At 41.6% G+C, this 17,079-nt stretch overlaps 1 protein-coding gene across 2 annotated transcripts in view; it reads left to right on the top strand.

Moving 5' to 3' along the window:
- Positions 1–17,079, top strand: part of depdc4 (DEP domain containing 4) — a 75,302-nt gene that overhangs the window by 52,801 nt on the left and 5,422 nt on the right. For both annotated transcript variants that reach the window (XM_059977562.1, XM_059977563.1), the window contains 2 exons: positions 4,636–4,778; positions 15,839–15,964. In XM_059977562.1, the coding sequence (XP_059833545.1) occupies positions 4,636–4,778; positions 15,839–15,964 (269 nt within the window). The remainder of the gene's footprint in view (positions 1–4,635; positions 4,779–15,838; positions 15,965–17,079) is intronic.

Here is a 17,079-nt window from a genome sequence, read left to right as displayed (position 1 = left end):
GAGGAACTCAGTGGGTTGGGCAGTTTCTGTGGAGCAAAATGGATAGTTGGTGTTTCAGGATCTTTTGGTGTTGACTGTTGTCTCTCATCTTCAGTTTCTGGTTTTTTTCTGATGAACTATTTCTACTTGTGTTTCTCCTATTATCCAGCTTAATTCACTCTTTTGCTTCTGCTTCGAGCTCCCTTTGTTCTGGAATTTCCAGTCTGGAAGCTCAAGGGAAATGCTGAATCTTAAGGCAAGTTAGAACACATTTGCTACACATGCGAGTGCTCAAGGAAGTTGGTATTGGCTGGTTGATGAGTTCCAGTGTTACATAAGATGGAATCCTCTGACTTGCATGACAAACTTACAGGAGAGTCTGGTATTCAATACATCAGAAAATGCTTACTCATGCTTTTGCCAAAGTGTCTCATTTGACCAATTTGTACATGAAACTACCACACCTTGCAGGCAGACATTAAGCAATTGGTTCAAATTAGATTTTATTTAATTGATCACCTGCATTTTTACATAAACTAGTTTCAATTTGCTGGCATTCAGTTAAATTCTTCTTGATGCATGAAATGAATATTCATTATCAAACTAATCACCCCATCATTGCCTTTAGAATGGGACCAATCCAGAATTGGCAAGCATCAGGAAGTTAACAAATGATCTGCATAACATCATTTATTAAAGAAAAATGAGTCTTTCTGTGGTTATTTCATGTTCCAAGGGATTTTAAACTTGGGAGGAATATTGCCAATAAAATACAGAGAGTTACAGAAAGTTTTAAAAATCTATCTATTTATTACTAGCATTTATCATTTTTTAAAAATTTTTTTTTGGTTCCTTAAGGTTATCGGAGACGGGGGAGGTAGTGGGGATAAGGTCCCAATGGCAAGTATCTCAAACAGTCTCTGACAGTCCAGCTTCTGGCCTTCACATGTGGCTTAGCTACTAAGCCCAGCAGAACCATTTCTACTGACAGGAAGAGGAGAAAAGGCAGGTTACTGGTGTCTTAAAACCATTCATTTCGGGCAAATGGGTCTCATCAGCTGTGGTTGGCAGTAAATTGCAGAGAAAGAAGCAACACACAAAATGCTGGTGGAATGCAGCAAGCCAGGCAGCATCTATATGAAGAAGCACTGTTGACGTTCTGGGCCGAGACCCTTCATCGGACAGCTGATGTAAATGCTGGTGGAACACTGGCCTTCTTAACCACCCTATACTATGCTTTTCCGGATAACTTGTTAGAAGGACATATTCTGAAGCAAATCTGACCTGGTATTGTGTAACAAGTTAGAACTAAATAATCCCATCACTTCTTTCACAACCTCTTCCCGGTGGTGCTGCCACGTCCTTGACTCTTAACTCAGCTTCTCTCTGTTATTCACCTACTGTTACTTCATTACTGAGGACCTCTGGTCATCACTGTTGACCATGGATGCTGCGTCCTAGCTGTCTATGTGATACACAAGATAGTGCAGTACGATGTGGAGAACAAACTGTTGCCCATGCAGCAGGCTCCCCCTCTCCCCACAGCTGATGAATCCAACAGAACAGCAGAGACCGATACAGTTTGTCACCAGTGGCATTGCAGAAGTTGCCAGTCAGCATTGAACTCCATGCAGGGCTGCCTTAGGGTTTGGATTTTTCCATGAGGTTTACTCCCACAGCCTTCCCAATGAGTGGGTATAGTCGCAAGGCAGAGGAGGTTTGAGATCAGAGTTTCCCTTCTCCTAAATGAGCTACCAACCACAGCTGACAAACCCCATTTGCCTGAAGAAACTGGTTTCAAGGCATCAGTAACCTGTCTTTGCCCCTTCTATCAGTAGAAATGGTTTCATCAAGTTTAGTAACTAAGACACGCAGGAAGGCCAGGAGCTGGACTTAGTTGTCAGAGAGTATTTGAGATGCACACCATCGGGAGCATTTAATAGGTAGTGGGAGCTCATCCCCACTACGTCACCCAGCTATAACAGCCTTAAGCAACCGACTTTAGTATCACCATGTACATATACTGTTTATTGGTACATGACAGCAAGGAATTCCATCGCAGCCTAGTGTATAAAGCAATAAGATAACCTGAATATGAGTAGCCATACTGTATGTAAGTTTTTTCTTCAATTTTGAGGTGAGGCTTAAGTTTGCCAGGATTCATGATATTGATTCAAACACAATGAGTGGACTGGTCACCTGGTTTCTGCACAATATCCCAGAAAATAAGCAGGAAAAGATCATCATGGTCCTTGTGATCTGCTGAAACAGTGAGGCAGTGTCACATCCCATGACACATTTCCTATCCCTCTATCAGATCTACTTTGACTTAGCTGTCTCATGTGGAACCTGCTGCTACACTCAACTGGCACTGCCTCACATATTCAACTCCCTCCACTTAATGTAAATGGGCGCCTCAGTAGGGTAGCAATTTGCACAACACCATTACAGCTCAGAGCGTCAGAGTTCGGAGCTCAATCTTCTTGTCCTCTGTGAGGAATTTGTATGTCTTGCCCGTGGAATGCATGGGTTTTCTTTGGGTCCCACAGTCTAAAGCATCTATAGGTCAGTAGACTGTAAATTATAAGTTGTCCCATGATTAAGCTAGGGTTAAATTGGGGGTTTGTGGCAGCACAGCTCAAAGGGCCAGAAGGGCCTATTCATTGTTGTATCTCTAAATAAATAAACAGATAAATAAGTAAATAAATAACACAGAAGTCCCTTTACACCCTCCTATGAAGAATGTTAGAGTTCACTAAGGCTGTTGCTCAAACAGACCTTGGGCTTGTCTCCCTTCCCTACAAACACCACTGCAAGCAGCTACAATATTATGGGGGAGATGTCACCTCAAATTTCCATTCAAACTTCAACCCTATTCTAAGTTCAAAAGATGTGACATTGCAGCTGTAATAGATTCTGCTGCTTTTTGTAAATACAAGAAATTCTGCCATTCCTTGGTTTCATCAACTGTGTGGAGAGAGGGAACTTGCTACATGGGCTACAACTTGCTCTCCATGTCATACTGCCCAAGTTTGCGTAACTAGACTGCTAGGATGTGATATCCATGGTCAACTCTGACCGACGGAGGTCTCAGACCAGAGACAAGAGATTTAGCAGAGCTGGAAAGATTAGATTAGGTTAATTTGTCACATGTACATTGAAACATACAGTGAAATGTGTTGACTGTGGCAAAGACCAACACAGTTTGAGATGTGCTGGGGGCAGCATACTTCTGGCACCAACACAGCATGCCCACAACTTGCAAACCCTGATGACATAATAATGAAGAGAGCACTCGGTGTCTACAGCTGATGAATATTAGTTATGAGTTTTACTGGGGTTTCTTCCTTTGTACTAGAGGAGGCTGAGCGATTTCATCAGGTCAGCTACTTGAAGATGAGGTGACTAGGAAGGATCAATTTTTCCATGAGTAAAATTGTGAGTTAAAGGTTGGAAGAATTGATGGAAGAGGAAATGAGAAGTAATCTTTTCAGCTGGAGTGGCAGTATTTCAGAGTTCTTTGACTGAAAGCTTGGTGGAGACGAGTTTTCATTGTGTTTAGAATGTTCCTGGATGGTCACTCGATGGACTGACCTGCATGTTAATGGGCAATGAGCCAAGAATTGGTATTTATCTAGAAGCTGTTTTGTTGGTCAACTATGCATGGAGCCCAATACCTTTGATAGTTTAGTGACACCCTCTCTCACTGCTCACCATCTGTGATCTCTGCTGCTGTCTGACTCTTCATTTTCCCCCTTCCTTTTCAGTCCTGATGAAGGGTTTTGACCTGAAACATTGACTATTTATTCATTTCATAGATGCTGTCTGACCTGCTGAATTCCTCCAGTAATTTTTATGTGGTTCTCTGGACTTCCAGCATCTGCAGAATCTTTTGTGTTTATGAGCCCAACACCCACTTGGTCTTGTTTTACCTTGTATAAAAAGAGATAGAGTTGAGCTTTATTTCTTACACCTACCTATAAATATACAGTGAATTGTGTCATTTGTGTCGATGACTGACATGTTCTGGGACAAGTGTCACCATGTTTCTGGCGCTGACATAGCATGCTCACAATTTACTAACCCTGAACCGTATGCCTTTGGAATGTGGGAGGAATCTGGGGCACTCAGACGAAGCCCACATGGTTGCATTAAGAACATACACAGTCCTTAGAGACAGCGGTGGGAATTGACCAGGATCGCACAGTGTTATGCTATCTGCTATGCTACTGTGTCACCTGCATGGCATTCAGTTGATAAAATATTTAGATGAATATAATGTTTCGATTGAGAGCTCTTAACCTAACAGTTTCTTATATAGTGGAACTCTAAACTATCCAGTGAATAATACAGATAAGTGCCGACCTGTCCAGGATAAATTGCAACAAAAGTATTCATGGGTGGCATGTTAGCGTGGCGGTTAGCGTTTTGCTATCATAGCACCAGTGACCAGAGTTCAATTCTGCTGCCGTCTATAAGGAGTTTATATATTCTCCCCATGACAGCGTGGGTTTCCTCCCACAGTTCAGAAACATACGGGTTAATAGGTTAATTTTGATGTAGTTGTAGTTGGACGATGTGGGCTCTGTTGGGTTGAAAGGGCCTGTTCTGTATCTGAAAATAAAATAACTTTTTTTGTTGCAAAAATTCCTACAGAGAATGGAAAGACTGGACAAGCACTGGAGGCTGCTCAGCTGTGTGTTCAGCTATTGGAGCCAATTTGGAGAGAGGAATTGCACAGGCTATTGTCTTTTATGGCTATTGCAGCTCGCCCTGGTACCTACAGATTACAGAAGCAGGTCTGTCATATTTTGAGAATCTCTGAGAGCACCTGTGGCAACAAACAATGAAAAAAACACGTAACATATATAGCACCCAAGTAGACCCTTTTTGTTCATCACTTCCACACTAAACATTAAATCAGCCATGAGCAGACTCAATGGACTGAAGGGCCCAATTCTGCCCCTATGTTGTGTTTACTTATTTAATCTATTTATCTATCTGCTTGTCTGTCTGTCTATCCAGAGTAAGAGTATCAGGCTTTTCCAGCCCACCAGCCTGTGCTGCCCAATTGCACCCATGGGACAAATAACCAACAGGAGCTCCAAAGACATCACTCCTGGGAGAGGCAGGATCTTCAATGGATAATACCTTGAAAAACAGAAGACTAGCCCAGGGTGGAGGATTCTGGCGAGCTGCTGTTGGTGGCCTTTGCCCCAGTAAAAAGGGGGGATGGGTTTAAGAAGAAGCAGAATTGGTGGAAGGAAACGGACTGTCAATTTTTTTTGGGTTGAGATCTTGAATCAGTACTAGAAAGAAAAGTGGGGGGAGGATGCCCAGTATGAAGAGGTGGGGGGTGCAGAGGGGGAAGGAGTAGAACAAGATAATACTGCAACTCCCTGGTCAGACCACACGTGGGTTCAATTCTGGTCACATTATTATAGGAAGGATGTGGAAGATTTAGAAATTGCTTGGGTGAGAGTTGCCATTATGCTCCCTTCATTAGAGAGTATTTCTATGAGGACAGGTTGAGCAAGCTAGGTTTTTCTTTCTGGATTGAAGGAGGATAGAAGATGACTTCATAGGAGTACAAGATTGATAAGAGGACAGCCAGAGACTTTTGCCCAGGCCGGAAATGACTAATACTAGGGGCATGATTTTAAGGTGATTGAAAGAAAATTTGGCTGTGGGGATGGAGGCTGGTAAGTTAGAGGTAGGTTTTCTACACAGTGGTGGGTGTGTGGACCACCCTGCCAGGACTGTTGCTGGAGGCAATGCTTTAGAGGCATTTAAGAGATTCTTTGATAGACACACATGAGGAAGAAGGGTTAGAGGGGGCTTGGAGTAAGCTAAAGGTCAGTACAATATTTTAGGTCAAAGGGGCTGTGATGTTCAATGTTCTTTGAGCTGCTGGGTGATAGGTGAAGTGGTAATTGGGGAAGACTGGGAATGACATAAGAAACTGTGTGATGGAAGGTGGAACCTGATGGTGGATCACGGGATAAAGGGAGGAAGGAGATGGAGCTAACTGGGAAGAAAAGGTCTTGGTAATGGACAGATGAAAATGGTGGGGATGGGAATTAGAAGGGATATAAGGGCTGGAAAATAAAGTTGGGGGATTGGGGTTGTTACCAGAAGTTAGAGAAATCAATATTCATTCTGTCAGGTTGGAGTCTCCCAAGGCAGACTATGAGGTACTGTCCTCCTAATCAGTCTGGCCTTAATATACAGTAGAAGAGGCTGTGTAATGTGTTGTGGGAATAGGAAGTGTAATTTAAATGGTTGGCCACTAGGAGGGCTTGGCTGTTAAGGCGGTAGGAGCAAAGGTGCTTAATGAAGCAATCCCACAATCTGAGTCAGGTCGTAATGATGTAGAGGTGGTCACGTCGGGAGCACTAGGGACAATAAATGACAACGATGAAGTCATGAACTGCCTCACCCAGAAGGAATGTATTGGGCTGTGAGTGGTGGTGATGGAGGAGATGTAGGGGCAGGTGTTGCACATCACATTCTCAGACATAAATACCTGGAGAGGGATCGGTGGGGAAGGACAAGCGAGTCTCTTGTGTTAGATACATCACTGGGGGTCTCTTGTTAACTATTTTCTCAATCGCCTGAACATTTGAAAATCTTTCAGGAAAAGAAGTATTTCTTCTACACACAAAAAAAACTTTAAAAAAAATGTCAAAATGTTGGAGGAACTCAACAGGTCAGGCAGCATCTATTGAAAGGAATAAACAGTGGATGTTTTGGCCAAGACTGTTCTTGAAGAAGGGTCTTGGCTTGAAACGTCAATTGTTTATTCCTGTCTCTAGATGCTGCTTGACCTGCTGAGTTCCTCCAGCATTTTGTGTGTGTTGCTCTGGATTTCCAGCATCTGCAGAATCTCTTGTCTTAGATTAAAAAAAAATCTGATGAAAGTTAGTTTGACAAACTCAGGGGCTTGAGAAAAACACTGCAAATGATGATCAGCTGAAAACTAAATGACATTTTCTGAAACCTGTATGTTTTTGTTTTGAACCTTGTGTGAAATTAGCTCGTATTGGCAAACTCCACAAACCGTTTTTTAAAAAACTGATTGAATAGAAAGGACTTGAAATTATGCAAATGTCATTCACAACCCAGGAACATCCTGCACTGTTTTGTAGCCAAAACAGTTCTTTGAGATACCAGGGAGGAAACACAGCAGCTATTTTTTCAGTGCAAACTGCTATAAGCAGTGTCAGGATGAATTGGATTGTTTTGGTGGTAAATAAGGGATTAATATGGACCACTCATTGGTGAGATTTTCCATACTGTTAAACTTCGTCCCTGTGAGATATTTTAAGCTGGGCGATATTCTGCTGCCTTCTCCTCATAACCTTTGACAACCTTACTAATCAAGAACCTATCAACCTCTGCTTTGAATATTTCCAAGGCCTTGACTTCTAAAAGGACATTGCTCTTTTCTGATTCTGTGCCTCCTAGACCCACTCTTCCCTTGCCTCCTCCCACCCACTATAGAAAACATTCTCTCCATAGCCAATCTATTTTGGCCTTTCAATATTCGATAAGTTTCAATGTGATTTTTTTTTTCCCCCCACATTCTTCTAAATTCCACTGAGCACAGGCTCAGCCATCAAATGATCCTCAATGATTACTTTAACCCTTCATTGCCACAGACGGCTGTGGAGGCCAAGTGAATATATAGAGAAATAGATGATAGATAGATTCCAAAGACATGCAGCTTAGTAAGGATTAGTAAATTGTGGGCATGCTATGTTGGCGCTGGAAACATGACCACAATTGTGGGCTGCCCCTAGTCATTAGCATTTCACTGTATGTTTTGATGATCATGTGACAAATACAGCTAAATTCCTAAGTCTCATCCAAGAAAACAGTCAAGACCTTGTGGTTTAACATTTCAGCCAGAATGTGATGCTTTGACAGTTCATTACTCTGTACCCACATTGGTGCTTTCAGAAAGGTTATCTAAGATGGAAGGGTTGAAACCCTTCTTCAGGTTATGTAAGGGCAGAGAAAGTTTTAAGTTGGTGAATTTTTAAATTGGTAAATTGATGTGTGTAACCAAGGTACAGTGTAAATCTAGTCTTGCAGATCAAGTCATTACAATAGTACATGAGTTAAGATTAGATTTGTCACATTGTGTTGAAACACATCTTTAGTGTCAATAACCAATGCCGTCCGAGGATGGACTTGGGAGCAGCCCACGAGTGTCACCATGCTTCCAGTGCCAATATAGCATGCCCACAGCTTACTACCCTTGCATCTTTGGAATGTGGGAGGAAACCGGATTCCCAGTGGGCGTGGGGAGAACAAGCAAACTCCAAACAGAGCGCGGTGGGAATTGAACCTGGGTCACTGGCAATGTAATAGTGTTACGCTAACTGCTACGCTACTGTACATTGAGGTAGAGCAAGGGAAAACAACAGTGAATAAAATGTCGAAGTTACAGAAAGTGCAGAAGCAGATTTAAAAGCACACATTTAGTAATTCTGAGAAGCATATAGTTTGGATTTAAAAGAATGGAATAATTCGAGATGATGTGGGAATCTGTAGAGAGCAGTTTGCAGTAAATTTGCCTGTTTGATTAGAGCTTCCTTGTGGGGCCTGAACCGTTCATGGATCCCTGAAGGTCGATCACAGGGAATGTGGTGGTGAAACTTGCATTCCTTAGGTCGGAGGATCTATCCTGGATCCAATACATTGATGCAGTCGTGAAGATGTCATGCCAGTGACTAGTTTGTTACGAGAAGATCTGCGATTTCAGCAAAGACTTAGAAATTTCTATTGGATGAATAGTAAAGGGCATTCTGACTAGTTGCATCATTGCCTTCTGTGAAGGCTCCAGTGCAGGAGGCTATAGAGTGTTGTAGAGGTGTCCAGTTTATCGCGGGCACAACCCTCTCCACCCTCAAGGACGCCTTCAAGAGACATTGCCAAGAAGGTGGCCTCTATCACAAATAATCCTCTACTCAGGAACATGCCCGCTTCTCGTTACTACCATCGGGGAGAAGGTACAGGAGTCTGCAGACCCTCACTCAGTGATTTAGTAACAGCTTCTTCCCTTCCAACATAAGATTTTTGAATTGTCCATTAACACTGCCTGGTTGGTCCTTGCACTGCTTATTTGTTTTGTAATTTTTAGTAGTTTTATATCTTTGCATTGCACTGCTGCTGCAAAACAACAAACTTCGGAATCAGGTTTAATATCACCAGCATATGTCATGAAATTTATTTCATGTTGTATAAGTCAGTGATATCCAGAATCTAAATCATAATACAGTGAATTCTAGTTAATTGGGACACATCGGGACCAGTACACTTTGGCCCAATTAAGCAGCTGCCCAATTAGCTAAAGTTTCAAGGAAATAATTTAAAAACCTTAAAAGGAAAAACAAGCTGCCATTTAACAGAGTAACAAATCATGTATTTAAATAAAATACAGAACAAAGTAGAATACCTATAATGATACTACTACAGTACCAAAAACTAGCTCATTATAGGCACTAATGAAGCAATTCATCCAGTGTATGCATTGAACAAAATCAGCACAGACACTTAGTGTAGATAATGGGACTTCCTCTGAGACTTCATTTTCATTGTAGTATTTGAGATTATTGTTAATATCTATAAATTCTTTGTATTTCCTCACTTGTTGAAGTAGTGAAATTGTTTCATTTTCATTCCTGGCTGTTCCTGGAATCTCCAAGCCTGAATACTTGAAACCGCAGTGAATGGTTCTGAATGGTCTTGCTGCTTATTTCTCTACAACTATCAGTGACACAAAACACTTATTTTTGAACATAAACACATGCAACTGATGCTATTTAAATCTGTTCACTCTAAGCATGGTGTGCTGTCTAACAGTTCCATAAGTGCACGCAGTTGGTACTAGTTAAACATTTGGCAACCATCTCCTCTCCCAATTAAGTGTTTAGTGTCCCAAATAAACAAAGGGAATCCCGGCTATTTTCTTGGTTTTTGTTATTTAACAGTTAGCCCAAATAGTCATAGCTGCAGCTTTACATGCATATCTAGTTGCTATGTTTAAGTAATAATGAGATTACATTGGAGAGGGTGCTGAGGAGATTTACTTAGGAGTTGCCAGGGATGGAAGCTTTCAGTTCTCTGGAGACACTTAAACTCCTCACCCTGAAACGTTGACTGTTTATTCCTCTCCGGAGAAGCTGTCTGACCTGCAGAATTCCTCCATTTTGTGTGTGTTCTTCAAGATTTCCAGCATCTGTAGAATCTCTTACTTGTGGAATGATTAAGCTGATTTTTCTTGAACTGGAGGAAGCAGAGAGGTAATGCCATGAGCTCTTAACTTGGTAAGCAGCCTCATGTGTGGCACCTTGTCAAAGGCCTTCTGAAAGTCCAAATATACAACATCACTGCATCCCCTTTATCCTCCATGTAATCTCAAAGAATTCCAACAGGTTCATCAGGAAAGATTTTCCCTTAAGGAAACCATGCTGACTTCATCTTGTCTTGTCTTGTGTCACCAAATACTCTACAACCTCATCCTTAAAAATTGACTCCAACATTTTCCCAACCATTGAGGTCAGGCTAACTGGTCTATAATTTCCTTTCTGCTGCCTTCCTCCTTTCTTAAAGAATGGAATGCCATTTGCAATTTTCCAGCTCTCTGGTACCATGCCAGAGTCCAATGATTTTTGAAAGATATTACTAATGCTTCTTCCATCTCTAGCACTACCTCTTTCAGAACTCTAGTGAGCAGTTCATCTGGTCCAGGTGACTTATGTACTCTTGGTTCTTTCAGCTTTTTGAGCAGCTTATCCCTTGTAATAATAACTACACCCACTTCTCTTTCTTCACACACTACATCTGCCATACTGCTCATGTCTTCCACAGTGAAGACTAATTCATGTTAAGGTTAAGGCCACTCTGTGGAAGTAGTTTCAAGTTATAATGTCATAGAAAAGTACAGCACAAAAACGAGCCCTTCAGTCCATCCAGTAGGTGCTGAGTCATTTTAAACTGCCTACTTCCACCAAACTGCACTAGGACCATAAAACTCTATACCCCTATTATCCATGTACCTATCCAAACCTCTCCTAAACATAGAAATTGAGCTTGCATGCACTGCTTGTGCTGGCAGCTTGTTCCACACTCTCACCACCCTCTGAGTGAAGAAGTTTCCCCTAATATTCGCCTTAAACTTTTCACCTTTCACCCTTGACCCATGACCTCTGTAGTCCCACCCAACCTCAGTGGAAAAAGCTTGCTTGCATTTACCCTATCTATACCCCTTATAATTTTGTATACATCTATCAAATCTCCCCTCAATCATCTATGTTATAACCATATAACCATATAACAATCACAGCACGGAAACAGGCCATCTTGGCCCTCCTAGTCCGTGCCGAACCCTTAATCTCACCTAGTCCCACCTACCCGCACTCAGCCCATAACCCTCCACTCCTTTCCTGTCCATATACCTATCCAATTTTACCTTAAATGACACAACTGAACTGGCCTCTACTACTTCTACAGGAAGCTCATTCCACACAGCTATCACTCTTTGAGTAAAGAAATACCCCCTCGTGTTTCCCTTAAACTTCTGCCCCCTAACTCTCAAATCATGTCCTCTAGTTTGGATCTCCCCTACTCTCAATGGAAACAGCCTGTTCACGTCAACTCTATCTATCCCTCTCAAAATTTTAAATACCTCGATCAAATCCCCCCTCAACCTTCTACGCTCCAATGAATAGTGACCTAACTTGTTCAACCTTTCTCTGTAACTTAATTGCTGAAACCCAGGTAACATCCTAGTAAATCGTCTCTGCACTCTCACTAATTTATTGATATCTTTCCTATAATTCGGTGACCAGAACTGCACACAATATTCCAAATTTGGCCTTACCAATGCCTTGTACAACTTTAGCATTGTTAAATTTATTGTTCCAAATAATAAAGTCTGAACCTGTTCAGTCTTTCCTTATTACTCAGGCCCTCTTGACCAGCAACATCCTTATAACTTTTCTCTGGACTCTTTGAATCTTATTTACATCTTTCGTGTAGGTAGGTGACCAAAACTGCATACAATACTCCAAATTAGACTTTACCGATATCTTGTACAACTTCAACATAAGGTCCCATCTGTTGTATTCAATACTTTGATTTATGAAGGCCAGTGTGCCAAAAGGTGTTTTTAAAACTGTGAAGCCACCTTCAATGAATTATGGACCTGTATTCCCAGATCGTTTTGTTCTACTGCACTCCTCAGTGCCCTACTGTTCACTGAGTAAGACCTACTCTTGTTGGTCCTATTGAAGTGCAACACCTTATACTTGTCTGCATTAAATTCCACCTATCATTTTTCTGCTGTTTTTCCAGATGGCTCATATCCCATTGCAAGCCATGATGGTCTTTCTTGCTGTCCACTATACCCCAATCTTGGTGTCATCCGCAAATTTGCTGATCCAGTTCACCACATTATTATCCAGATTGTTGATAAACAACAACCAACACCAAACACTGCAGCACTCCACTAGTCACAGACCTCAAGCCAGAGAGTCAACCATCTACAACCTCTCTCTGGTTCCTTCACAAAGCCAATGTGTAATCCAGTTTACTACCTCATCTTGAATGCTGAGCAACTGAACCTTTTTGACCAAACTCCCATGTAGGACCTTGTCAAATGCCTTGCTAATGTCCATGTAGACAACTTCCCTGAAAAACAGATTGGTTAGACACAACCTTTGCTGATTATCCTTAATCAGCCCATGTCGATCCAAATACTTGTATATCCAGTCCGTTCCAATAACTTTCCCACTACTAATGTCAGACTCACTGGCCTGTAATTTCCTGGTTTATTTTTGTAGCCTTTATTAAACAGAACAACATTTGCTGTTCTCCAATCCTTTGGTGCCTCATCTGTTGCCAAGGATGATTTAAATATTTCTGTTAAGGCCCTGGCAATTTCTTCACTTGCCTGCTTTGAGGTCTGAGGGAATATCTTGGTATATCTTGAGGAAATCCCCTGGAGATTTATCCAACCTAATTTGCCACAAAAACCCCCTCCTTTGTAATCTGTCTATAAATGTGAGGCCACTTTGCCTCACTTCTATAGACTCTGTGTCCGTCCCTTGAGTAAATACAGATGCACAAAATGCATTTAATATCTCCCCGTCTCTTTTGGCTCCAAACATGGATTACCATTCTGATCATCCAAGGAACCAATTTTGTTCCTTGCAATCCTTTTGCTCTTAATGTATCTGTCGAATCCCCTAGGATTCTACTTCACCTTGTCTGCTATGGCAACCTCATGTCTTTTAGCCTTCCTGATTTCTTTAAGTGTTCTTTTGCATTTCTTGTACTCCATAAGCACCTCATTTGTTCACATCTGCCTATACCTGCAAGGCTCTTCCTTAATTTTCTTAACCAGAGTTTCAATATTCCCAACACCTGTTAACTTTACCTTTTATTCTGATAGGTACTTTCAAGCTTTGTACTCTCACAATTTCACTTTTGATGTTCTCTCACTTCCCTTTGCCAGAAAACAGCTTGTCTCGATCCACACTTACCAGATCCTTTCTGATACCATCAAAATTGGTTTAAAAATTCAAAGGTCAAATTTAAAGACAGAAATGTATACTGTACAATATACATCCTGAAATGCTTTTTCTTCACAAACATCAACGAAAACAGAAGTGCCCCAAAGAATGAATGGCAGTTAAACACAAGAACACCAAAGTCCCCTCTCTCCTGCCTTTCAAATCTACTCCTCAGCTTTTTTCCTCCAGTCCTACCGAAGGGTTTCAGCCCAAAACATCGATTGTACTTTTTTTTCATAGATGCTGCCCAGCATGCTGAGATCCTCAGCATTTTATGTGTGTTGCTCAGATTTCCAGCATCTGCAGATTTTCTCTTGTCTACCTTTTTGCATATTGACTTTGAAACTAATGACGTTATGAACACTGGATGTGAAGTGTTCCTCTAAACTTCTATCACCTGCCTGTCTCATTCTCTAATAGCAGATCAAGTATCACACACTCTCTTGTTGGGATTTCTGTGTACTGGTTAATGAAACTTTCCTGAACACATTTGTCAAACTCTATCCCATCTAGTCCTTTTATAGTATGGGAGTCCCAGGCAATATGTGGAAATTTACAATCAGCTTTGTGCTATAGCAATCTCATGTTTCTTGCAACAGTCTGCAATCTCTCTACAAATTTGTTCCTTTAAAACCTTTAGACTGTTGGGTGGTATGTAATCTAGCCCCATTAATGTGGTCATACCTTTCTTATTACTCAGTTCCTCCCTTTAACGCCTCACTAGATTAGCTCCTGACTAAGCAGTGCCGTGACATTTTCCTTGACTAGTAATGCCACCCCCTTCTCTTTTAATACCTCCTGCTCTGTTCATGAGGCAAACATTTTGCTGATGAACTTAGCCCAGGCACAATTACTTCTATTCGTTCCATCTGAGGAAGCGTCTAACACAAGTTCACCCAGTATTATAAATGGAGCTGAGATTGCCATTTCTCTGTGTGGAGGGAGAGTAAACCACTATATTAGATATCCAGGTGCAATAGCATGTGTTAATCACAGAGTATTCTTGTGTAAATGTAATGTTATCTAACATAGTTACTGGGTGAATGTGCCCACTATAACTTTATTTCTTGAGGAGTTTGCTAATGTTAGCTTTCTGTAGGTGGTAGATGGGTTGAAGAGAAGCTGTTCCTCTTTTCAAATTTATGCTAACATACACGAACAATTCAGAATGATCTCAGTATGTATCATAAGACATGAGAGGTAAATTAGGCCATACAGTCCATCAGGTCTGCCCTGCCATTCCATCATGACTGATTTATTATCTCTCTCAAATCTGTTTTCATGCTTTAAATCACGAACCTTACTAATCAAGAACCTATTGATCTCCACTTCAAGTATACCCAATGACTTGGCCTCCACAACTCTCTGAGGCAATGCGTTCCACAGATTCACCACCCTATAGCTAAAGGAATTCCCTCCATTTCTGTTCTAAAGGATCATCTTCATATTCTGAGGCTGTGCCCTCTGGTTCTAAGCTCTCCCACTCCCACAGTCCTGACGAAGGGTCTCGGCCCGAAACGTCGACAGTGCTTCTCCCTATAGATGCTGCCTGGCCTGCTGTGTTCCACCAGCATTTTGTGTGTGTGGCATGTTATGACAGCGTTTTTAGATTCCTCCAGTTACCCCGTCCACACTGCTCTGGTCAAGCGACATTTTCAAAATTACACACCCTGGAGAGCATTTTAGAAAAGCTCCGTTTTCGGTGGACTAAAACGCCGCTTTGGTGTGGACAGAGGGTCAAAACGAAGAGAAAAAGCTTCGGTTACGGATTTATCTGGTATAGTGTGGACTTAGCCTGAGAAACACTTTGGATGTGTATAATTACAAGTTTCATTATTCTATCATTACCTAGATGTTCTTATTGTCATTCTGATCAGAGAGAGCGGTAATAGTCTCATGTACCTCAAAACAGAGTGAAGTATATTGTTTGTGTCAATGACCAACATCATCTGCTAGGGGCAGCCATACCTCTGGCACAAAATAGCATGTCCACAACCCATTAACCCTAAATGAACTTCTCTGGAATGTGGAGGAAGCCCACATGGTCATGAGGAGACTTTACAAACTCCTTACAGACAGTGGCAAGAATTGAACTCTGATCCTACAGCTGCCACTGTAAAACATTTAAGCTAACGACTATGCTACCGTTCTGCTCCCGTGAACAATGTTCATTGATTAATGTTGTACCTGTAAGACTAAACTAAACTAGTACCATTGTGGATTTGATTTTCACCTGTGCTTTATCACTGAATACTTTTGTTTTTCTTTAAATAAAGAATACCAACAGGAGTGTGGTGATGAAAACATTTACCAAAGCTATTGTGCAAAGCAAGTCTCTGTCCAAGTCCCAGGCTGAGGATCTGGCTTTGTTCCTAATGGATAACCACGCTGAGGTGTTCAAGGTATACTTTTGATGAGAAAAGTTGGTGGCTCATTTAATAAAGATATTTAGTTGATATTGTTATTCTTTGCCCAGTGTTTGCAGTTGGCCGACAAAGCTATATGAAAGATGTGAGACTTCTGTGCCGTTGGGAAGCCAGAGTCCGAGTTGAGTGTGGGACACCAAAATTTCAAAATTATTTCTCCCAAATTTTGCAGAATTAAATGCATCATCTGGGCCAGCCAAGTTGGTTCCAACCTAAGATTTTCACCAAAGATTCATGGTCAACGTATTCCTTCTTAGCAGCCTTAAAGAGTTTTCGATGGCATAGTGGAAATGCAGATACATGTGAGGTGTCCTGACGAAGGGTCACAGCCCAAAACATCGACTGTGCTTCTTCCTATAGATGCTGCCTGGCCTGCTGTGTTCCACCGGCACTTTGTGTGTGTTACATGTGAGGTGTTGCAGTTTGGGAGGACAAACCAGGGTAGGACTTACGCAGTGAACAGTAGGGCACTGAGGAGAGTAGCGGAATAAAAGGATCTGGGAATACTGATCCATAATTCCTTGAGAGTAGTGTCACAGGTAGATGGGGTCGTAAAGAAAGCTTTTTAGCACATTGGCCATAATAAATCAGAATACTGAGCCCTGAAATTGGGATGTTATGTAGCAGTTGCATAAGACATTGGTGAGACCAAATTTGGAGTATTCTGTGCAGGTTTGGTCACCTATAGTCAGGAAAGATATCAGTAAGGTTGAAAAAGTGCAGAGAAAATTTTCAAGGATGCTATTGAAACTCGAGGACCTGAGTTGCAGGGAAAGGTTGAATAGGTTAGGACTTTCTTCCCTGGTGCATTGAAGAATGAGAGAGATTTGATAGAGGTATACAAAATTATGAAGGGTACAGGGTAAATGGAAGCAGTCTTCTTGCACTGAGGATGAGTGAGACTGGAACTAGAGATAATAGGTTATGGGTGAAAGGTGAAATAGTTAAGGGGAACCTGAGGGGGTTTCTTCACTCAGGGTGGATGCAAGTGTGGATAGAGCTACCAGTGGAAGTGGTAGATGTGGGGTTCAATTTCAACATTTAAGAGAATTTTGGATAGGAAGTGGATGGAAAGGGTATAGACGGTTCTG

Source organism: Hypanus sabinus, chromosome 8, assembly GCF_030144855.1.
Source record: "Hypanus sabinus isolate sHypSab1 chromosome 8, sHypSab1.hap1, whole genome shotgun sequence".
Classification (NCBI taxonomy): Eukaryota; Metazoa; Chordata; class Chondrichthyes; order Myliobatiformes; family Dasyatidae; genus Hypanus; species Hypanus sabinus.
Note: the sequence above shows the minus strand (reverse complement) of the source record. Positions and strands in the feature narration are given on the sequence as shown.